The following is a 25,041-nucleotide window of genomic DNA, read 5'->3' as shown; positions in this document are numbered from 1 at the left end:
CTTCATCTCTGTTTCTGTAACAGAAGTGAGTGATAAAGGCAATTGATCAAGGCAATGCCTTATCCCTTGTCTTTATCATAGTGTACCTATTTTATATGCCACAATCTGCTCCCAGGTCACCCTCCTTAAATTGATTATACATTCACTACTATTTCCTTTGTGCACTTTTCCTATTTGGTATTTCCCTGCCCTTCCCAAATCCTCCATCTATTTCCTCTTGCATACAGTTCACTCATTCTCATCTTTTAACCCTCTATTCTCATACCTTTTTTCCTGCTGTCCATTCATATTCACTCACCTATCTCCCTCTCTGTTATATCCTACTGTCGTCAGCAGCTCTCATCTTTCATGTCTCTTCTTACGTTCTCAGATCTCTTGTTTACATTGAGCTCTCTCATTACACTCCTCCTGATCTCATACAAAGGTGGCAGGGTTTTTCCTCCTGAAACTCAAATTTAACATCCCCAAAACAGGTAAATAAACTTGCCAGAAGAACACGTAATTTACAGTCTTACAATCTTAGGATTATACTTAAGTTGAAATGTTAGAATTTTAAGAATTATAAATTAAGTTATAATTATAATTATGTATAAGAAAATAGTTTGATGTTGATTTATGTAAGACAATATTGTAAACTCTCTCCTCTTTTGTTTATGCTCTATAAGAACTATAGTATGAACTTGATATTCAAATGGGGATTTTAATTCTTTGCCCAATTTGGATTATGCTGTCATTTTAAATAAATCCCGCTATGCTCTTCAATAGTCTTTAATCAAATTAAAGTCATATTGCTATGGCAAATTCTGTATCAAAACCAGCAACAAAAAGACAAGGCTACAGAAATAGGCAAGGAAACAGAATCTATATAACACCGCCAAGCATTCTGTAACAAACTATTCCTTTCACAGCATGTTCTTCCTTAAACTTTCTTTTTCTATCTAGGTGCAAGAATTTGAGCACATTAATGGACTTTGGAGTATGTTACCAGAAGAATTACCACCACATTCTGATAGTGCATCAAATTTAGCAGTGACTACTGGTACTACACCAAATGACAGCAAAGCTTCAACCCCTGCTCCTACTCCAGCACCATCTGAAGATAATGGTAAAGAAGATGTTCGTCCTGATGAAAGCACTGAGGTAATATATTCAGTGAAATGAAAAAAGAAACGTATAAAAAGAGTTAATTTTTGTTATTTCAGTAATGAACTGATACTGTTTGATTATGGCTATGGGTCAACAGTAGCACGTTATAAATTTTCATCTTGATTGATTAGCTTGCATGAAAAGAGAAATTAGAATTTGATATCAGAAAAGTGTTCTCTTCGATATTTCGTTAATGTTACCAACAAGGCATTTAATAATATGCTATGTAATAGTCTAGCTAAATGAAGGGATTATCTTGCGTGTTAAAGTGTCTTAGAAGTGTGTAGTGTTACTTTGGATCATTTTCCTGCTCTTTCAAGCGTACAGATACTCTTTTGCAGGTATCTGTATACTTGAATCTATTAAACCTTCATAAAAGTCCTGCTTTGTGTTATCTTTGTATGTTGATGAGGTGGACTTCAAGAGTTCTGTAAGATCCTGAGAGAATATTGCCATTCTGTTACATTGGTCTATATGCCAGTTTCCAAAATTTTAATAATATTTAAATTTCACATTTATCCTATATACGAGCTTGGCATCCTCTTGTATAATAATGTCAGATAATGGATTTATAACACTGTTGTCCTTTTCATTTTTTTTTAAATAGCTATATTTAAATACCTCTGAGGTAAAAACCCATTCTGGAGATAAAGCCTGACTGATCCTTTTTTTTTATAACAATCTAGATTATTAATTATGACATTTTTAATCATTTTTTCTTAAATGTTTGCAGGAAAGCAGGCTGTCATCACCACAGAAATTAGAAGAGGTTAGGAAAGAAATAAAAACTGAAGTTACTTCTGCTAAAGACAAAGAAGAACCAATGGAAGTTGACTTGCCAGACAAACCAGGTAGACTTCATTTTAGATATTTTTCTTAAAGAGTCTGTAGTTTTTATGCTATTTATTCACAGCAATTTAGAATAAATATATTTATGCCAGTTGCATTAGCTTAATTAAAATCCCTTTTTTATATTATTATTTTTTTTTTATCATTAGTTATTCAACAACATTGTTCTTGTGTGGAAATTATGAAATTCTTCAGATTTCCAATGTAAATATTCAACCTTCTGATTATCTGATCTTTTCAACCCACAATTGAAAAATCAGTCATTCCAGTGTCTATTATCATCATCATCATCATCATCAAATTCCTGATATATACCCTCAAGGGGTGTACAGGATATGATAGTACTACATGAAAAATTACATCATTACTAACTTCCTATCTACAATTTTCCTCCAAATCAGTCTGTTACCTGTCAAGACTCCAACTCAGTCAGATCTTATATTTCTATCTTCTAAGGCACTTTTTACTGTGTTAATCCACCTGTATCTTGGACTTCCTCTGGGTCTTTTTCCTGCCAACCGGGCAGAGAACACTTGTTTTGCTAATCTTTCCTCTCCCATTCTGTTTAAGTGACCATACCACCTGAGATTAGCTCTGCTAACGCATTCCTGGATGCTGACAATGTCAAGTTCTTTCCTAATATCCTCATTTTTAATATGATACTGCCACTGATGCCATCTGTTCATGCCTCTGATCTTTCTCAAGACTCTCATGTCTGTGATCTCTAGTCTTTGGTCAAGTGTTTTACTTCTGACCTAGCTCTCAGATCCATAAGTTAAAATTGGCTTGAACACTGTCTTGTATACAGCTAATTTAGTGTTTTGGCTAATTTCTCTCTTATCCCATATAAATTTATTCAGTTGACTTCCCACCATTTCAGCTTTGTTGATTCTGTTGTCTATTTCCATATTTAATTAACAATCTTCACTAAAAATCGTGCCTAAGTAGCTGAAATGTTTTTCTTGTTCTATAGGTTCTCCATTCACAATGCAGTTGATATTTTCAATGTTTCTGCCTATTTTCATTATCTTTGTCTTTTTAATGCTGGCCTTCATACCATACTATTACAACAATTATTCACTTTAGTCAGAGAATTTTGCAGACTTGTAGCAGATTTATTTAGAAGTTATTTATGCATCATCTGCATATAGCAAAGAGCTGAGATTAACATCTCCAATTTTGATATCAGGTTTAATACCACTTTCTTTCATAATGTGAAGGAAAGTGGTATTAACTGTACTTCCTTCAATTCTAACTTACAACTCAAATAAAGACTAAGTATTACTTGATATAGTGCCTCATTGACACCATATAACTGTAGCGTTTTGAATAGCTTCTCTCTCTCTTGGCACCTTGTCATATGCATTTTTTAGATCTACAAAACTTAAATACAGATCTTTGTTATATTTCCATGATTTCCCAACTATTTGTCATAAAGTGAAAATCTGATCCAAACAGTCTCTATTTGGCCTGAATCCAGCTTTGTCTTTCACCAAGCTTCTCTTCCACAATCCTTCTCAACTGTTTCTCAAGTATACTTGCATATATCTTACCAGGAACACTCAGTAGAGAAATACCTCTGTAATTCTCACATTCAGTTTTATTTCCCTTTTTATATGTGGGTACTATGAGAGCTCTACTCCAATCATCAAGAGGGAATTCGTCCCTCTGTCCAGGCCTTCTGAACTATGCAGTGCAGCCACTGTTTGACTTTTATACCTCCATACTTAAGCATTTCTGGTTGAATATCATCTGTTCCTGCTACCTTTCCACATTTCAGGCTTTTCCTGTTTCATGTATGGATATGCATTCCTGACTGCATGCCTGGTCAGTGTTTTTTCTCTGTGCTGTCATCACTGCTTGTTTTCTTTAGCAATTTTTTGAAGTAGTTACCCCATACTTCAAGGATATCTTTTTGTCCTGTTTTCATGTCACCTTTATTATTATTACTCGACACCTCAAGGGAAGGCATCTACTCTACAACTCTCTGTCTCAATTCATTACATTTCTCTGTGCTGTCATCACTGCTTGTTTTCTTTAGCAATTTTTTGAAGTAGTTACCCCATACTTCAAGGATATCTTTTTGTCCTGTTTTCATGTCACCTTTATTATTATTACTCGACACCTCAAGGGAAGGCATCTACTCTACAACTCTCTGTCTCAATTCATTACAATGAACTGCAACTATACCAATGCCATCTACCACTAACCACCACCACCACTAGTATTTTTACAGACAGTTTCAAACATTCGTGCCCACAGCAGGATTCGAACCCGCAGTCTTTTGGCTGGAGGGCAGTTACGCTAATCACTCGGGCAATCAGGTTGGCAATTACTAATCTCTATCATCTCTAATTTCTTTTACAGCACTCTTTCCTTCATTTCTGAGCTTCTTCAATAACCTCCAGAATATCTTGCCACCTTCTTGATATTTATTTTCTTAGTTCGTACCAAAGTCCTTCCATGACTTTTGTTTAGCTAGTTTTACACAGTGTTTAGCTTTCTTGCATTTGTTTCTGTATTCTCTAAGAGCACAAGCTAATTTATGTGCCAGGAACTTTTGATGTCTTTCTTCTTTTCTTTCATTGACTTTATAATTTCCTGTGTCCACCATGGAGTTCGGATTTTTCTATCCTTACAGAAGAACCTCACCACATTCCTCTCTGACTGAATCATATCAGTGTTTTATTCAGGATTTGCAACTGAATCTCCAACGTTTCATTCCTGTTCTCAAACTCTTTCGTTTTTTCTTCAATAATCTTTGTGTATTTTAGTCTACAGTTCACATCTGAGAGCTGCTCAACTTTTATTCGCTTTAAAACTTTCTTACATGTTATTCTTTTCAATATGAAATTCGGTTTTATTCTGCTCAAGACTAAATAGTGATATCTTCCAATTTCAAATCCTTTGTACACACTGGTGTTCTGCACCAGAGAGGAAACATCACTATGAACAATAACATAGTCAACGAGACTTCTTTTTCCTTGCCTCTTTTCTCCATGTGAATTTGTGTACATTTTTATGTTGGAACATTGTGTTAGTAATAACCAGTCCATGTGCTGACCAGAAATTCAACAGGTATTTGCCATTATTATTGGCTTTGCTCTTTTCTCCAAATTTTCCCAAAATATTTTTGTTTATCTGACAATCATTTCCTTCTCTGCTATTTAGATCCCGAACAAGGACCAATTTTTCATTGTGTCAGTTGCTTTCTCTAAAAACCTCAAAAATTCCTCCACTTTTATCTTAGCAGAACCTTCTGTGGGACCATAGGCACAAATAAGTCTCATTGTCCACTTCCCCATTCTCATATTTGCCCACATTACTCTACTTGAGACTGACTGTCATTCAAGAAGATTAGCTTCGTATTTTGTTTTGAATAGTATGGCTACTCCTTGTTTTTCTTGATTGTCATTACCTGAATATAACATTTTGTATTTATTGCTCAGAAAAATCTCACCAGTTTTTGCCTTTTTTGTTTCGGTCACCCCTATTATATTGATCTGGTACTTATCCAATTCCTCAGCTAGCTCCATTTTTTTGCCATTCAGGCTTTGTATGTTGATAGTATCAATCTTGAACACTTATGTTGAGTTGGGGTGTGTTTTGGATTTGTTCCATTAGCTGACTCATTGTCCACTTCCCCATTCTCATATTTGCCCACATTACTCTACTTGAGACTGACTGTCATTCAAGAAGATTAGCTTCGTATTTTGTTTTGAATAGTATGGCTACTCCTTGTTTTTCTTGATTGTCATTACCTGAATATAACATTTTGTATTTATTGCTCAGAAAAATCTCACCAGTTTTTGCCTTTTTTGTTTCGGTCACCCCTATTATATTGATCTGGTACTTATCCAATTCCTCAGCTAGCTCCATTTTTTTGCCATTCAGGCTTTGTATGTTGATAGTATCAATCTTGAACACTTATGTTGAGTTGGGGTGTGTTTTGGATTTGTTCCATTAGCTGACTTTTCGCTGTTAGCCCTGGTTTCCTGGTGAAAACAACGGGGACTTTGTTTCGCCAGGCGGTGCCCCAGCCAGCATGAAGTTCTGTCATGTTGTACCATGATTTTTTATTTTGGTTTAAGCCAATAAGAATGCAATTTGGTCAGCTAAATCTCAAATTGCCAGCCCATCCTCATTCGTTCAGTATCCAGATAGATACCTAACAGGGTGCACCACTAGAAGGTGAAATTTGGACATTAGGTTAGAATCACTAATCGGTTTTCTGCATAACATCAATCTCCAACTCAACATTAGAAAAATCCAAAAACCAGTCTTTCCAATTTCCTTCATTTATAATTATTTGAACATCATATGAATACCCAACATGGAAAAGAGTGGCAAACTGGCCGCATTATTATCAAAATCCTTTATGAATAGAGAATCATTACAAAGTTAAGCATGTAAAAGTAGAATCAAAAATTGATTCACCTTATTGCATGATGATTGTAGTTTTATCAATAATTTTAACATAATCCAACACCATTTTCAACATCAGAAAAGTAAAAAATAATAATGGGTCAAAGCTGTATAACTGAGAGGAGACCTCCACATAGCCTTTCAAGGAATGCGGAGAACCGACTGATGTCCAATCCTCACCTTCTCGTGGTGCACCCTGTTGGGTATCTACTTGGATACTGAACGAACGAGGATGGGCTGGCAATTTGGGATTTAGCCGACCAAATTCTATTCTTATTGGTTAAACCAAAATAAAAAATGATGGTATGACATTACAAAATTTCATGCCGGCTGGGGTGTCGTCCGGTTAAACAAGGCTCCCGTTGTTTTCGCCAGGGAACCAGGGCGAACAGCGAAAAGTCAGCTACTGGAACAAATCTGAAAACACACCCCAACTCAACATCACCAGAGTTAAAGATCGGTACTATCAACATAAGAAGCCTGAATGACAAAGAAATGGAGCTAGCTGAGGAATTAGATAAGTACCAGATCTACATAATAGGGGTGACTGAAACAAAAAAGATAAAAACTGGTGAGATCTTTCTGAGCAATAAATACAAAATGTTATATTCTGGCAATGACAATCAAGGAAAAGAAGGAGTAGCCATAGTATTCAACACAAAATACGAGGCTAATCTTCTTGAATGGCAGTCAGTCTCAAGTAGAGTAATGTGGGCAAATATGAGAATGGGGAACTGAACAATTAGACTTATTTGTGCCTATGATCCCACAGAAGGTTCTACTAAGGTAGAAGTGGAGGAATATTTTGAGGCTGTAGAAAAAGCAACTGACACGATGAAGAAGGAAAAGTTGGTCCTTGTTGGGGATCTAAATAGCAGAGTAGGGAATGATTGTGAGACATACAAAAATATTTTGGGAAAATTTGGAGAAAAGAGCAAAGCTAATAATAATGGCAAATATCTGTTGGATTTCTGCTCAGGACAAGGACTGGTTATTACTAACACCATGTCTCCAACATAAAAATGTGCACAAATTCACATGCAGAGAAGAGGCAAGGAATAAGAAAAGTCTCATTGACTATGTTATTGTTGATAGTGATGTTTTCTCCCTGGTGCAGGACACCAGAGTGTACAGAGGATTTGAAATTGGAAGTGATCACCATTTAGTCTTGAGCAGGATAAAATTGAATTTGAAAAGAAGTACATATAAGAAAGTTTTGAAACAAATAAAAGTTGAGCAGCTCTCAAATGTGAACTGTATATTAAAATACACAACCATTATTCAAGAAAAAATGAAAGAGTTTGAGAACAGGAATGAAACCGTGGAGATTCAGTTGCAAATCCTGAATAAAATATTGATTTGATTCAGTCAGAGAAGCATGTGGTGAGGTTGTTCTGTAGGGATTGAAAAATCAGAACTCGATGGTGGACATGGGAAGTTATTAAGTCATCTTGTGCTCATAGAGAATACAAAGACAAATGTATGAAGGCTAAACACTGCATAAAACTAGATAAACAAAAAGTCATTAGAAGACTTCGTAAGTACATAGAAAATAAATATCAAGAAGGTGGTAAAATATTCTGGGCTGTTGAAAAAGCTCAGAAATGGAGTAAAGAGTGCTGTAAAAAGAATTAGAGATGATAAAGGTGACATGAAAACAGGAGAAAAAGATATCTTGAAGTATGGAGTAATTACTTTGAAAAATTGTTAAAGGAAACAATCATTTACAGCACAGTGTAAACAACACTCAACAGGCATGCAATCAGGAATATATATCCATACTTGAATTAGAAAAAGCCTGAAATGTGGAAAGGTAGCAGGAGTAGATGATATTCAACCAGAAATGCTTCAGTATGGAGATATAAAAGTCTTACAGTGGCTGCACTGCATATTTCAGAAGGCCTGGACAGAGGGACGAATTTCAGATGATTGGAGTAGAGCTGTCATAGTACCATATACAAAAAGGGAAATAAAACTGGATGTGAGAATTACAGAGATGTTTCTCTAATGAATGTTCCTGGTAAAATTTATGCAAGTATACTTGAGAAATGGTTGAGAAGGATTGTGAAAGAAAAGCTTGGTGAAGAACAAGCTGGATTCAGGCCAAATAGAGGCTGTCAGGATCATATTTTCACTTTATGACAAATAGTTAAGATATCATGCCAATATAACAAAAATCTGCATTTAAGTTTTGTAGATCTGCAAAAGGCATATGACAAGATGCCAAGACAGAAGCTATTTAAAATGCTACGGTTTTATGGTGTCAATGGGGCATTATATCAAGCAATACTTAGTCTTTATTTGAGTTGTAAGTCAGCAGTTAGAATTGAAGGAAGTACATGAGATGGTTTAATGTTAAATCTGGTGTCAGACCAGTTTGTACATTATTTTCTCTGTTATTTATTATCTATATGGATCACGTTATGAAGGAAAGTGGTATTAATCCTGATATCAAAGTTTGAGATGTTAATCTCAGCCCTTTACTTTATGTAGATGATATTATACTTATAAATAAATCCAGTACAAGTCTGTAAGATTCCCTGACTAAATTGAATAACTGTTGTAATAGATTTGGTATGTTAGTCAGCAGTAACAAGACAAAGACAATGAAATTAGGCAGAAGCATTGAAAATATCAACTGCATTGTGAATGGAGAACCTATAGAACAAGTAAAACATTTCAGCTACTTAGGCACGATTTTTAATGAAGATTGTAAATTAAATATTGAATTAGACAACAGAATCAATAAAGCTGGCATGGTAGGAAGTCAATCAAACAAACGTTTATGGAATAAGAGAGAAATTAGTCAAAACACTAAATTAGCTATATACAAACCAATTTTAACTTATGGAATGTGAGAGCTGGGTTAGAAATATAACACTTGACCAAAGACTAGAAATCACAGACATGAGAGTCCTGAGAAAGATCAGAAGCGTGAACTGATGGCATCAATGGCAGTATCATATTAAAATCTAGGATATATGACGAAAGAACTCAACATTGTTAGTGTCCAGGAATGTGTTAGTAGAGCTAATCTCAGGTGGTATGGTCACTTCAACAGAATATAAAAGGAAAAGTTATCAAAACAAGTGTTCTCTGGGAAAATGACCCAGAGGAAGACCAAGATATAGGTGGATTTATACAATAAAAAGTGCATTAGAAAACAGAAATATAAGATCTGATAATGTTGGAGTTTTTACAGATGAGAGATTGATTTGGAGGAAAATTGTTGATAGTAAGTTAGTAATGTGGTAAGTTCTTCATGTAGTACTATCATATCCTGTACACCAGGAGTGATTATTTCTTAGTTTTAAGTAGGATAAAAATGAATATCATTGAAAAGAACAATAAGTAAGAAAGTTTTTAAAAGAATTAAAGTTGAGTAACTTATAAAACTATAGACCAACTATACAAATACATTGTTCAGGAGAAAATAAAACAATTATAAAACATCAACCAAACTTGGAGTCTCATTGGGTTGAACAAAAATTTGATTAATTCAATTAGGAAGGCGTGTGATGAAGTGCAAGGCTAGAAAAATAAGAACACCATGGTGAACACTAGAAGTTAAAGTAGTAGTGGTAAAAAATAAAGCATACTGAAAGTTCCTAGCAAATAAGTTAGCATTTGTCTTAAAAGGACATAGAGGAAAATAAGGTATATGAGAGCTAAGCTATCTGTAAAAACAGCTAAACAAAAGTCATGAGAAAACTTTGGTAATGATATAGAAGATAAATATCAGAAAGTTGGCAAAATTTTCTAGACACTGTTGAAAAAGCTTAGAAATGGAGGAAGACTACTGTAAAATGAATCAAAGATGATAAAGTTGATATAAAAACTGAAGATAAAGATATTCTAGATATCTGGGATAATTACTTTGAAAAACTGTTAAATGAAGCAAGTGACAGAAAGTAGAAAATATTTATATTGATGCTTGAGGTTGAGAAAGCCATCAAAGCCTCCAATTGGACAGAAATACACAAATATGAAGCATAAAAGTTTTGTTGTGGTTACTCTACATATTCAGAAGGTCGAATTCCAAAATTGCAGTAGAGCTCTCATAGTTCCCATCTATAAAAAAAGGGGGGGAGCCTGACTGTGAGAATTACAGAAGAATTTATCAATTAAATGTTTTAGTTAACATTTGTGTAAACAGACTTGAGAAGAAGCTGAAAAAAATTGTAGAAGAGAAACATGGAGGAGAACAAGCCAGATTCAGGCCAAATAGTGATTTTTCAACACCACATTATTTTCACCTTATAATGAATAGTTGAGAAATCATAGGGATATAACAAATATTACTAAGTTTTGTACATCTGGGAAAAGTTATGTGGCTAGATGCCCAGAGAAAAGCCTTTTCAAAATGCTACAATTATGTGGGTTAAATGGAATATTATACAGAGCAATGCATAGTCTATATTTAAGTTTTTTAAATAATGAAACCTGTGGTGAGATCATAATTAAAAGAAACACATGTATTAACCACAGTGAAAATTATTTAATTGTAAATATTTCATCCTAGGTATCTTAGGACATCATCAGTACAGTAGTTTAAACAATAATAGGAATAACATACAGTTAGGGCGCATGATTACAATAGAATCTCATTAAACGTTTGTAACGTGTTACAGAAGTAAAAAAATAATAATATAACAATAAATAAAAAATGATGGTACAACATGACAAAATTTCATGCCGGCTGAGGCGTCGCCCGATTAAACAAGGCCCCCGTTGTTTTCGCCAGGGAACCAGGGCGAACAGCGAAAAGTCAGCTACTGGAACAAATCTGAAAACAAACCCCAACTCAACATCACCAGAGTTAAAGATCGGTACTATCAACGTAAGAAGCCTGAATGGCAAAGAAATGGAGCTAGCTGAGGAATTAAAAAGTACCAGATCGACATAATAGGGTGACTGAAACAAAAGAAGACAAAAACCGGTGAGATCTTTATGAGCAATAAATACAAAATGTTATATTTAAGCAATGACAATCAAGGAAAAGAAGGAGTAGCCATAGTATTCAACACAAAATACGAGGCTAATCTTCTTGAATGGCACCCAGTCTCAAGTAGAGTAATGTGGGCAAATATGAGAATGGGAAACTGGACAATGAGACTTATTTGTGCCTATGGTCCCACAGAAGGTTCTACTAAGGTAGAAGTGGAGGAATTTTTTGAGGCTTTAGAAAAAGCAACTGACACAATGAAAAAGGAAAAGTTGGTCCTTGTTGAGGATCTAAATAGCAGAGTAGGAAATGATTGTGAGACATACAAAAATATTTTGGGAAAATTTGGAGAAAAGAGCAAAGCTAATAATAATGGCAAATATCTGTTGGATTTCTGCTCAGGACATGGACTGGCTATTACTAACGCCATGTTCCAACATAAAAATGTGCACAAATTCACATGGAGAGAAGAGGCTAGGAATAAGAAAAGTCTCATTGACTATGTTATTGTTGATAGTGATGTTTTCTCCCTGGTGCAGGACACCAGAGTGTACAGAGGATTTGAAATTGGAAGTGATCACCATTTAGTCTTGAGCAGGATAAAATTGAATTTCATATTGAAAAGAATAACATGTAAGAAAGTTTTAAAGCGAATGAAAGTTGAGCAGCTCTCAGATGTGAACTGTAGACTAAAATGCACAAAGATTATTGAAGAAAAAATGAAAGAGTTTGAGAACAGGAATCAAACCTTGGAGATTCAGTGGCAAACTCTGAAGAAAACAATGATTGATTCTGCCAGAGAGGCATGTGGTGAGGTTATCTGCAAGCATAAAAAAATCAGAACTCCCTGGTGGACACAGGAAGTTAAAGAGGCAGTGAAGGAAAAGAAGAAAGCGTATCAAAAGTTCCTGGCTAATAAGTCAGCTTGTGCTCTTAGAGAATACAGAGACAAATGCAAGAATGCTAAACGCTGTGTAAAACTAGCTAAACAAGAGTCATGGGAGGAGTTTGGCAAGAATATAGAAAATAAATATCAAGAAGGTGGGAAAATATTCTGGAGGTTGTTGAAGAAGCTTAGGAATGGAGGAAAGAGTTCTGTAAAAGGAGTTAGAGATGATAAAGGTAACGTGAAAACGGGAGAAAAAAATATCCTTGAAGTATGGAGTAATTACTTTGAAAAACACCTAAATGAAACAAGCAGTGATGACAGCACAATGATAAAAAAACACTGACCAGGCATGCAGTCAGGAATACATATCCATACTTGAAGTAGAAAAAGCCATCAAAGGCTTGAAATGTGGAAAGGCAGCAGGAGTAGATGATATACGACCAGAAATGCTAAAGTATGGTGATATAAGAGTCTTACAGTGGCTGCACTGCATAGTTCAGAAAGTCTGGACAGAGGGACGAAATCCCAATGATTTTAGTAGAACTCTCATAGTACCCATATATAAAAAGGGAAATAAAACTGAATGTGAGAATTACAGAGGTATTTCCCTACTGAGTGTTCCTGGGAAGATCTATGCAAGTATACTTGACAAAAGGTTGAGAAGAATTGTGGAAGAAAAGCTTGGTGAAGAACAAGCTGGATTCAGGTCAAATAGAGGCTGTCATGATCAGATCTTCACTTTACGACAAATAGTCGAGAAAGCATGGGAATATAACAGAGATCTGTATTTAAGTTTTGTCGATTTGGAAAAGGCATATGACAAGGTGCCAAGAGAGAAGCTATTCAATACGCTACAATTATATGGTGTCAATTGGGCATTATATCAAGCAATACTTAGTCTTTATTTGAGTTGTAAGTCAGCAGTTAGAATTGAAGGAAGTACTGGAAGATGGTTTAATGTTAAATCTGGTGTGAGACAGGGATGTAGATCACATTATGAAGGAAAGTGGTATTAAACATGATATAAAAATTGGAGATGTTAATGTCAGCTCTTTGCTTTATGCGGATGATGTTATACTTCTAAATAAATCTGCTACAGGTCTGCAAGATTCTCTGACTAAATTGAATATCTGTTGTAATAGATATGGTATGAAAGTCAGCAATAAAAAGACAAAAACAATGAAAATAGGCAGAATCATTGAAAATGTCAACTGTGTTGTGAATGGAGAACCTGGGGAACAAGTGAAACATTTCAGCTACTTAGGCACGATTTTTACTGAAGATGGTAAATTAAATATAGAAATAGACAACAGAATCAGCAAAGCTGGTATGGTAGGAAGTCAATTGAATAAATTCATATGGAATAAGAGAGAAATTAGTCAGAACACTAAATTAGCTGTATACAAGACAGTGTTCAAACCAGTTTTAACCTATGGATCTGAGAGCTGGGTCAGAAGTAAACATTTGACCAAAGACTAGAGACCGCAGATATGAGAGTCCTGAGAAAGATTATAGGCATGAACAGATGGCATCAATGGCAATATCATATTAAAAACGAGGATATTAGGAAAGAACTTGACGTTGTCAACATCCAGGAATGCGTTAGCAGAGCTAATCTCAGGTGGTATGGTCATTTAAACAGAATGGGTGAAGAAAGATTAGCAAAACAAGTGTTCTCTGCCTGGTTGGCAGCAAAACTACCCAGAGGAAGACCAAGATGTAGGTGGATTGATACGGTACAAAGTGCCTTAGACGATAGAAATATAAGATCCGAAAATATTGGAGTCTTGACAAGTAACAGACTGGTTTGGAGAAAAATTGTAGATAGGAAGTTAGTAATGATGTAATTTTTTTTCATGTAATACTGTCATATCCTGTACACCCCTTGAGGGTACATGGCAGGAATTTGATGATTATGATGATGATAAAAAAAAAATAATTATTATTTTACACAATTTGGTATGACAATTTCCCATACTTTAGGAATAGTATGAACGTCCTTGCGGTTTAAATTTGGTCAGTGTAGTAGGACTTCAGAACTTTCTTTATATAAACATCTCATATTCATCTTCCTTATACCCTCTTTTACCTTGCGGTGTCGAAGGTCCATTGATCATCGGACCTCACTCCGTTTACTGGATAAGGTGGTCAGCCTTATGCCCCTGTTTAGCCTATGGCCTGTAGCGTTGAGTTCTCAAGGCCAGTTTGCCTGCTTGCGGGATGAAAAACCCCAGAATGAACTGGGGAAAAAACCCTGCTGTCCACGCCCAAGACTGGCTAACTTGGCTATGGCTGAGGAAGATCCTTCAGCTCCTCACGTCACCGGCGGGAATCGAACCTAGGACACTCCTTCCACAGGCATATGGTTGCGAAGCGCATAGCCACTAGGCTAACCGGGCGGACTTTATATAAACATTCATGTTTATATAAAGATCTATGTAAAAGTTTAGACTTTTCCCAATGGATCCTATGGCTTTGATTTTCAATTCCGTGTTGAGAGAAGCCAGATTTCTGCGGTTTAAAAAGACAGATGTGGTCTGGACGTTCCGAGATGCGTTTATGAACAGACCTACCTGTCTGTCCAAAGTAAAACAATTTTAATGTGAATGGTATCTCATAAACACCAGGCAACATCAAAGGTGAGAGTTTGTCCTTAGGAGAAGGTAACAAGTTGTAAATTTGGTTGATAGGTTTGTAAGTAGTGGCAAAATTGTATTTCTTCATAAATTTAGAAAGGCGTTCGGAGATGCCTTTGACGTAAGGTATGGGAATCCTATGTACTTCTTCTTGTCTGGTTTTATGTGTGGGAAAGTGACTGATGATTTTTTGAGTTGTTTTAGGATTATATCCATTTAGGATGACTGTATTTTTGATTACTTCTAATTCTTGGTTTAGAGATTTTTCAGAGAAGCAGAATTTGTGTGCTCTGGTAACTAGTGATTTAATAATGCCAGATTTCTGAGATGGATGATGAGCGGAAGAATTGTGAACGTAGGCTTGCGAAAGACAGTCATGGCGGTGGAACCGTCTTCTTTTCTTTGAATGTGTAAATCCAAAAAGGAGATACCCTGTGGAGATTCTTTTTCTAATGTCAAGTTGATGCGATGATGAAGAAGGTTAATTTTATCTAGAAACAGTTGTAATTCATGTTCGGGATGATCCCAAACTGCAAATACATCGTCGACATATCTTAACCAAATTTTTGGTTTTCGGTTCAAAAGTGAATTTTTTTTTTTTTTCCTCAAGGTGTTCTAGAAACAAGTTTGCTAGGTTTGGTGATAAAGGAGATCCCATTGCTGTTCCTTCTTCTTGCTTGTGAATTTGACCTTTCCAGGTGAAGTAACCTGATGCAATAACAAACTTGAACAATTCAATTATGTCAGACAGAAATTTTTGAGTTAGTAATTATATTGTTTCTTTATGGGGAATGTTCGTGAAGAGGGAGACAATGTCGAAGCTTATTAACAAGTCAGTTTTTGACAGTTCAATGTCTTTCATTTATGTGTGAAACTCTGTAGAATTTTTGATTGAAGAGACTGAGTAGTCTATGTGAAGACTGAGAAGTTAGATAAGAATCTTGATAACTTGTAAGTTGGACTGCTAATACAGTCTACGATGGGTCTGAGTGGAACATTAGTTTTGTTTAGCTTAGATAAACCATAAATTCTAGGAGGTCTGGCATGGTATGTCTTAAGTTTTTTTGATTGTTTCTTCATCTAAGGAGGAATTTTCATTAAGTAGCTTATTTAATTTTTTGAGTTGCCGTTTTGTAGAATCATGATCCAATTTGGTGTTAAGTATTACAATCTCGAAGAAGTAAATTCATTTTTCTGTCATATGAATTGGTATCAAGAACCACAGTGGTATTTCCTTTATCAGCTCTGGTAATGATTATGTTTTTATTGCGTTTTAAGGATATAATAGCTTTCAATTCTGATGGTGGGATATTTAATTCCAAAGGTTTGGCATTGTAGATCCCTTTAGCTACCTCAAAACAAAGTCTGTTGGCTTCAATACTGGAGAGATGGTTGACGTTTCTTTCTATGTTGTGTATGAAGTCTAAATATGGAAAACATTTTGGTGAAATCGCAAATTTATGGCCTCTTGCTAAAACATTTAATTCGTCTGTTGTTAGTGGATGGTTAGATAAATTGACTACCCATTTTTCCGTTGGTAATTTGTTAGTGATCTTTTTTGATCGATTTAGTAGATTAAGGTATTTATTATGTAGAGCACTATTGCTTTTATCAAAAGCTTTTTTCCTGAATTCTTTGAGACAGTTATAATTAATTGTAGCAATTCTTGATTTAACGTATTTGACAAATCTGTTTCTAGTTCCATAATTTTTAAATTGTTTGTTGCTAATTCATGCTTCGAAACTCGTAACTGATTGAGTAGTAAGGAATGGCATTCCTATTATTGTTTAAACTACTGTACTGATGATGTCCTAAGATACTTAGGATGAAATATTTACAATTAAATAATTTTCACTGTGGTTAATATGCATGTTTCTTTTAATTATATTTAAGTTTTAAGTCAGCAGTTAGAATGGAAGGAAATGCAGGAAGATGGTTTAATGTAAAATCAGGTGACAAGGATACACACTATATCTCCACTCTTGTTCATCATTTACATTATCACATTATGAAAGAAAGTGGCATTAAACCTGATATTAGAGTCAGGAATATCAATGTTCACCCTTTGTTTTAGGCAGATGCTGTCGTACTCCTAAACATGTCCACTCTAAATATCCAAGATTTTCTAACTAAATTGTATAACAGCTCTAACAAACTGAAAATCAGCAAAGAAAAGATCAAAACCATGAAAATAGGCAAGAACAGACAACTTCAGTTGCATTCTCATTGGAGAACCTATAGAGCAACTAAAATATTTCAGCTATTTAGGCACAGTTTTTAGCGAAGATGACAAATTAAACATGGAAATACAAAACAGAATAAACAAAAGCTGGTGTGGTGGGGAGCCAGTTGAATAAATTTATGTGGAATAAGAAGAAATTGGCCAAAACACTAAATTATCGGTATTCAAATCAGTTTTGAATTCTGAGAATTGGGCTGGAAATAAAGTACAAGATCAAAGATTAGAGACCGTAGATATTACAGTTCTGAGAAAAATTAGAGGTGTGAACAGATGGCATCAGTGGCAGGATAATTTTAAAATGAAGATATTAGGAAGGAACTTGACATTATTTTCATTCAAGAATGTGTGATCAAGGCTAATATAATTTAGTGGTATGGTCACTGAACAGAATAGAGAGGAAAGGTTGGCTAAACAGGTGTTTGATGCCAAGATGGCAGGAAATGAAATAGATCCAGAGGAAGACCAAAATGTTAGATGTAGCAATATTGGCATGCTGACAAGTAGTAGACTAATGTGGAGGGAAATTATTCATAGGATATTAATAATAGTGTAAACTTAATCATGTAGTACTGCCATTGTGGCCTGTACACTCCTTGATGATATATATCAAGAAATGGATGATGATTTTAGATTACTGATATGGAGATCAAGAAAATTATTTTCCATTATCTCTGAGGTACACTAACCTGATCATTAGTAAACACTAAGAAAATTAATTTCATATAGGAAAAGAGTGAGAGACGTGAAAAAAAAAATTTAATTGCGCTACGGTAATTTTAATTGAAAAACAGTAGCAAAGAAGTAGAGAAATTCTTCAGATACTATTAGAGAGTATTATGAATATTTAAAAAGAGAGAAGAGAGAGAGAAATTGGTAAGTTCATGTTGGAGATCTAAATAGCAGGTGAGACAATAATCGCAAACCCAAAAGAAACATTTTAAGATAATTTGAGTGGAGTGGATCATGGTTAATAGTGATGGTAGATACTTGGTTATTCTTGATCAGTTCTTCACTGACACACTCAGCCATGCAAAGCCTCATATTTCAGTAATACTGTGAAACAGAAAGCTTAAAATCCAACAAAAATAAACATAAAAAGGAAGAACAGCTATCTCCAAAAAAAATAGTTATTCTTCAAATAGTAATCCTGAATGATGTTGTAGCACTAATGCTTTGCCTGATGTGATACTAAATGGTATTATAATAAATCTTGCTTGGCAAAGAAGCCTAAATGTGTCCACTATCAGGAAGAAGAAGAACATCCAGATGTGCATGCCAAAAGTGGCAGGATGAAAAAAAATTACAACAGATAAAAACAGAACAAAATATATCATATCAGGGTGCAAAGAGGAAGCTAGTCACTACTATGCCTGTCCTGAAAATATGCTGAGAAGATGGCAGCTAAAAAAATATCAAAAGCACTCTCAAACCTAGCCTCTGGCTACACTATGTTGATGATGTGTTTGCTATTTGGCCACATGCCTCAGACACATTAAATACCTTTTTTGTGCATTTAAATAGCCAGCACCCAAAAATCCACTTTACAATGGAACCAATGACTGTCTGCCCTTCCTGGATACACTAACCACACGTCTTCCAGAAGGTTCCTTATCATTCTCAGTTTAACCCACACATACAGGGAGATATTTACACAAACAATCACGCCATCACCCATCTCAACAATATGGTATTCTAAAAACACTAACCCATAGAGCTAGAGCAATTTGTTCCAATGACATTGCTCTCACTGCTGAACTTTGTCACTTCCTGACCAATGGCTATAATCCCCCATGAGATAGATAAAATACTAAATGCTCCCCAGAAATCCCCCACTGTCTACCACAGATGACTACAACAAAACTGTCACCATCCTCTAGATTAAAGGCACATCTGAAAAGATATCTAGAGTGCTTAACGAACACCAACTACTCACCATATTTAAACCTTATGTGAAATTGGCAACTCTCATCCATTCACCTAAGGACAGATTCTCTCCTTTATCACATCCAGGAGTCCATGAAGTGCCCTGTTCATGTCATCAAGCCTACTATGGACAGACAGGAAGAACTGTGGACATCTGCCTCAGTGAACACAAAAAATATATATGGCACTTTCGCTATGTCAAGTCTAGCAGACCATTCTTTGGATACCCCCACACACAGGATCGGTTGAAAAAAAACAAAAGTGCTGCACAGAAGCTTTTACAAGTCAGAGAGGTTGTTCCTGGAATCAACAGAAGCCTTGAAACATACTCCATACCTCAACAAGTATGGCTGTATAAATCTACCAAAGATTTGGGAGTCATCCTAAGATCTGCTCGTATTGCATTTTTTGCCTGTAATTCTCAGTTTTTTGTAACTTCAATTTTTATTACTGTGTTTGTTTGTTCTACCTTTAGTGGATACTTGAAGAAGGCTGTAAAAGGTTGAAACTAGTTGTATCATTAAAATTTAATATTTTATCTCGGTTTAAAGTCATTTAAAATTTATTCTCTAAAATGTATCATTAAAACCAAGTAGAAGATCAAAAATACATCTATAGCCTAAATGACGAGGCATCTCTTACTGACATCAAAAGAAGTTATAAAAAAACATTGAAGAAAATAGGATTGAGAATCAATGGGTTGGTTTTCCTAAAACGCTGTAAATTCAATCAAGTTTTTCCTAATTTCATTTCATTTCAAGAAACAATTACAACAGAACGCGCTAAAAGAATTTATCGCAAAACAAAGTTAGATCTTCTCAGCGAAAGAATCTCAGATACAAAACGTTGTCTTACCCATTTGTTCAACGTAAAAAGGTCTTTAACTCAAAAACTTGTAGAGTTATGAATAATGATAATTTTCATGATTTTATCTTTAACAGTGAAGTGCAAGCTACACAGATACAAAATAAGAATAAGCTTAATCTTATCAAGAAGTTTGATGCTCTTAAGAGAGTACAAAACACATATTTTCCTACTAAAGCCTATATTAATCCTGACAAAGTTGTAGTAAACAATTCGTCACATGTTTTAAGAGTTGCTGAAAAAGATATTCTAAGCAAAGGTCTAAATTTCATTCCCTCACCTAAGTTTATTCCAAAAGAATCTCTACTTACTAAAATAGAAAAAGCCAGTTCACTTACTCCTAATCACTTGGCAAAACTTCTCCGTATAGAATCCATCTTTATTATCAATAATGCTAAACCTCCAAGAGATAATCTTTCTCCTGCCAAAAGACAGGTCTTGAAGACAACATTACATATTCAATTCTTCAGGATGATCCAACAAGGCAACCACAAAACCACACAAACAATCTGTTAAAGACTACATTTGAACTTCCTCACAATATGTGCCTTTCTTTATGTTCTCTTCACCCTCTTATTCTACGCATTTATGGAGTTCCGAAGATACACAAAGAAAACACCCCTCTTCGCCAAATTTTGGAAGGAATTGATGGTCCTACTTATAAGCTTTCGAAACATCTTGCAGAATACCTCAAGTGAACCTCCAATAAATCTTCATCGTTCATCAAAAACACCACAGACTTCGTTTCTCATATCAAAAATATTTCAATCAGTGAAAATGATATCATAGCAAGTTTTGACATTATCTCATTATTTACTAATGTCCCTACTGAGGAGGTATTAACATTAGTAGGGACATTAGTAAATAATGTCCCTACAAATTGTTTAAAAAGATATTTGCTTTACTAAAGCATTGTATTCAATTTGGCTACTTCAGATATAGGAACTCCATTTACAAACAAAACCAAGGCCTAGCAATGGGTAACCCTTTATCCCCAGTTCTAGCAAACATTTTCCTGGAAGATTTTGAAACAAAAACCATATCGTCCTTCTCGTTTAAGCCGAAACTTTGGAGGCGTTATGTTGACGACATTTTCATTATATGGAGTCATGGACACACATCTCTCATGGATTTTCTTCAACATCTTTACAACCAGCATCCTAATATAAAATTCACTGCCGAACTAGAACAAAATAACTGCCTTCCTTTCCTGGATGTAATTCTTACACGATGCTCTGATAGATTTAAAATCTCTATATACTGAAAACCAACTCATACTAACAGATATCTGCACTGTCAGTCTCATCACTTTCCACCACAAAAGCTCGGAACTATTTCTACCTTAGGACACAGAGCACAATCTCTTTTAAATGAACCAGATGAACTCCAAAAAGAAATTGAACAACTTTCTCTTATCTTTAAACAAAATGGATATTCTGAAAAAAAAACAATTAAGAAATTTCTTCTGGATCTTCCTAGGCAGTGTGCTACGGAAACTATTGATTTTAAAGGTAGCATCTCAATACCTTACATTAGTTCAGTCTCCAATAAATTGGCTAAATTCCTTAAAAAATGCAACATCAGGACGTTTTTCACTACACTCCCTGAAGTCCATTCTCTTATAAGCCATCCAAAGCCTATTCATCATAACCTGAAATATCCAGGTGTTTACAAGTTATGGTGCGACTGTAATATTCCTTATTTTGGACAGACTAACAAATCTGTTGAACTGCGTATTGAGGAGCATAAGAGAGACATCTCCTATAAAAGATCACATGCATCTGCGCTATCCAGTCATGTTCTTTTCTCTAATAACCTCATGACGATCTACAGAGTCACTCGGTTTGCTTGGATAAATCCAAAAACATTTTTCGCTGTAGTGATGAGTTTGAAAGAAAAATCGTGGAGTCCAGAGAAATCCTCCTTAATCCTGAACGTTTGAACAGTAATTTGAGTTATAACATCCCTGATAGCCATACTACAGTTGTTCAATACTGGCGCTCACAAGAACCTGCAAGCACGCATACAACAAACAATAGCACGTTAGATAGAATGACTAGAAAAATACAACGTTTTTGTGTCAATTATATATTGCATTTTTTGCCTGTAATTCTCAGTTTTTTGTATCTTCAATTTTTATTGCTGTGTTCTACCTTTAGTGGATACCTGAAGAAAGCTGTAAAAGGCTGAAACTAGTTGTATCATTAAAATTTAATATTTTATCTCGGTTTAAAGTCATTTAAAATTTATTCTCTAAAAAATATATATATATATATATGTAATAAATTTAGGCTTTGCAGTTTGCCACAGCCAAGTTACTTTTATGATGGAGAACTCATCTAAACCTATAGTATATTAGTACTATGAATGGAAAGGAAGGAAACTTGTTCACATTTGACTTGAAGAGCAGTGGATTGTATTATTTGGGAAACGTGGGGTCGGGTTATTCTAGAGGACAACAGTAGAAGGGATGAATGAAGAGAAGACATTTGTTCTGTGGGTTTGGAGTTGAACTGCTAGTGTGTGTGTGTCGATTGGCTGGTGCATCCATTTGGATAGGTTTGACAGAGAGTGGAGAATAATTTTTAAAGGTACCTGTGACATAACTATAAATAATAAATTACACAATAACCACAGTAATTGACTTTAATGAAATGAAGGTACAAATATTTTGTACTGAAATTAATAGTACATCATCGGTGTAGACAACAAGCAGTTCAAAGGAATAAAACAATATCAAAGCTGACTAACAAGTCAGCTTTGATATTGCTTCCCTCTTTATCAATATTCCATTATCTGACACTGTTAATTTACTATATGATGATTACCCTCCTGATATTGCAAAGATTTTTGAATTTGTTATACATTCAGGATGTTTCAGCTGGAAAAACAGGATCTATAAACAAGTTGAAGGTATTGCTATGGGTAGCTCTCTGTCTCCACCTTTGGCAAACTATTTTTTGAACCATCTGGAAGACACCTTGTTCTCATCCATTCATCCCCAACCCTCTCTTTGGTTTCGTTATGTTGATGATCTCTTTGCTATTTGACCGCATTCTGAAGAGGAACTTACTACATTCCTGCAACAGATCAATAGCCTTCACCCACACATTCAGTTCGCCATGAAAAAAAGAAAAAGCTTGTAGTTTATCATTCTTGGACATCCTTCTTACATGCACAGCCTCTGGTAATTTATCAACCACTGTTTATCAAAAACCTACCTTTACTGGCAGATATATTCATCGAAAGAGTGCTCATCACATCTCTCAAAAAATTGGTGTTATCAAGTCTTTAATTAATAGAGCACATAAAGTGTGCTCCTCTCCCTCAAGCTTACAACAAGAACTTTTTAGTATCAAAATGTTAATGGAATTTAATGGTTACAACCCTAATTAAATCCAGCAGATAATTGACTCCTATGTTCCAACACCTCTGGATTCTTCAACAGTGTAAAATTTTTCTTACGTTGCAATATTGCAGTTGCTTGAGCCAGTTCAAACTGTCTATAGACTTCACTTTCTAATTCATGCACAAAACTTGCAATTATTCTTAATCCTTTAGTCTATAACCTTTGTTTTACCCCCCCCCTCTCTCAAGGCTGTAAGTATGCTATTTCACGTGCTCGAAGTGTCGACTTAGGAAAAGCTTCTGACTGGAACAATTCCTTAATCTACCTTGCTGTATTTCACTTGTATTGATCCTTAAAAAAAAAAAAAAAAAAAATTTTTTTTTTTAGACTGCGCCATTAAGGATCGCGTAAAAGAATTGTTTTTCTTTCCCTTACATACAAGATGAACATTCAGCTAAGAAACTCCTTAATTAATCAGTCAGTCGTGGCTATCACTATTCTTAGGTCACACAGGTTCAATATTTTTATGAGCCAGTGTATTGGTAAAACAAGATCAGGCAAGCTATTAACAAAACAAACATGTTTATTCATTCTAAGACAAATTTTATACAAAATTCAAACAGCGCATATCACGTCTGGTTCTAACACAAGAGCATAATGGAGACAATACAAATCACGTGTCTAATTCTCCATACGATCATTTAAGCATTTCGCTCAAGCTTTAAGACAATGAAATTATCAGTATACATAACTTTTCAGACACTTAGATAGAACTTAACACACTTAAACTTCACTCACGTTATAAACAGAAAAAGGCCAAACTTAAACCACATTCAATTTTAGCATTACCCAACATTAGCAAATCTTTAGAACTCTATGTACTACTATTCATATTCAAACAGAAGTATGACTTTCCGACTTTTCGAGTACTTTCTATGCTAATAGATAACAGAACCAACATTTGTCGTTTGAACTTCACAGTCTAGGATATTGCATAAAACATTTTACTTACAATCTTGCCAGTTTGTTACACGGTCCTAGATCCTAAAGGCTTACAGGCACGTTCTGCTTCTTCCCTTCTAAACTTTCAATCAGGCATACTAGGTTACGGCTGTGATAATTCAGCACACAAGTAGATCATCGAGGAATCTCACGGTGGGATATCTTGAAAAAGCCGTCTCTGCTATTAGCAAACTTCCCATCTTCATCGTAACTGCTGCTCGCGGGAATGCGACCCCCCCCCCCCCCAGCACAGGAACAAAAACTTCGAAGCAAGAGCCTTTTGGCCCCTCAATCTCTGCCTTTTATATTATTCTCACGACCTTGGCCCTTCAAATTAAGTCCCCTGGATTTATTGGAGGGTTTTCTCCGTCACCACACTAGCGTTGGGTTTTGGCATGAAAACTCATAATCCGGTGACCTTCGCGATTGTCGCTAGCCTTAGGTCTATTTGCCTAATCCTGAGCTTAATATAGTTACAATTCTAGTCATTCTTATTTAAATATTCTATCAATTTGTTACCAGATTTAATTCAGTAAAGTGAGTTATACATTATTTTAATTACAATTATTTTATGTAATTTAATTGCTCATGTAAAATCAACATAGAAAAAAAAAACTTCTATTTTTATTCTATACGAGATTTTACAACAGACCGCAGGGTTCCAATCCATTATATTTCTAGCATCTCAGAACCAATTGGCAGAATTTTGACGAAATATCATCTCATTCCCACATATTTTCCTTTCAACAAAATTTCTCACCTGTTGCCATC

General features: G+C 35.2%; 1 protein-coding gene across 4 annotated transcripts in view; it reads left to right on the top strand.

Moving 5' to 3' along the window:
• Mi-2 (chromodomain-helicase-DNA-binding protein Mi-2 homolog) overlaps positions 1-25,041 on the top strand; it is a 692,327-nt gene that overhangs the window by 562,565 nt on the left and 104,721 nt on the right. For all 4 annotated transcript variants that reach the window (XM_090390662.1, XM_090390660.1, XM_090390659.1 and 1 more), the window contains 2 exons: positions 943-1,140; positions 1,880-1,997. In XM_090390662.1, coding sequence (XP_090246788.1) covers positions 943-1,140; positions 1,880-1,997 — 316 coding nt within the window. The remainder of the gene's footprint in view (positions 1-942; positions 1,141-1,879; positions 1,998-25,041) is intronic.

Source organism: Typopeltis vanoorti, chromosome 3 (assembly GCF_054136105.1).
Source record: "Typopeltis vanoorti isolate ZY-2024b chromosome 3, IOZ_Tvanoo_1.0, whole genome shotgun sequence".
Classification (NCBI taxonomy): domain Eukaryota; kingdom Metazoa; phylum Arthropoda; class Arachnida; order Uropygi; family Thelyphonidae; genus Typopeltis; species Typopeltis vanoorti.
Note: the sequence above shows the minus strand (reverse complement) of the source record. Positions and strands in the feature narration are given on the sequence as shown.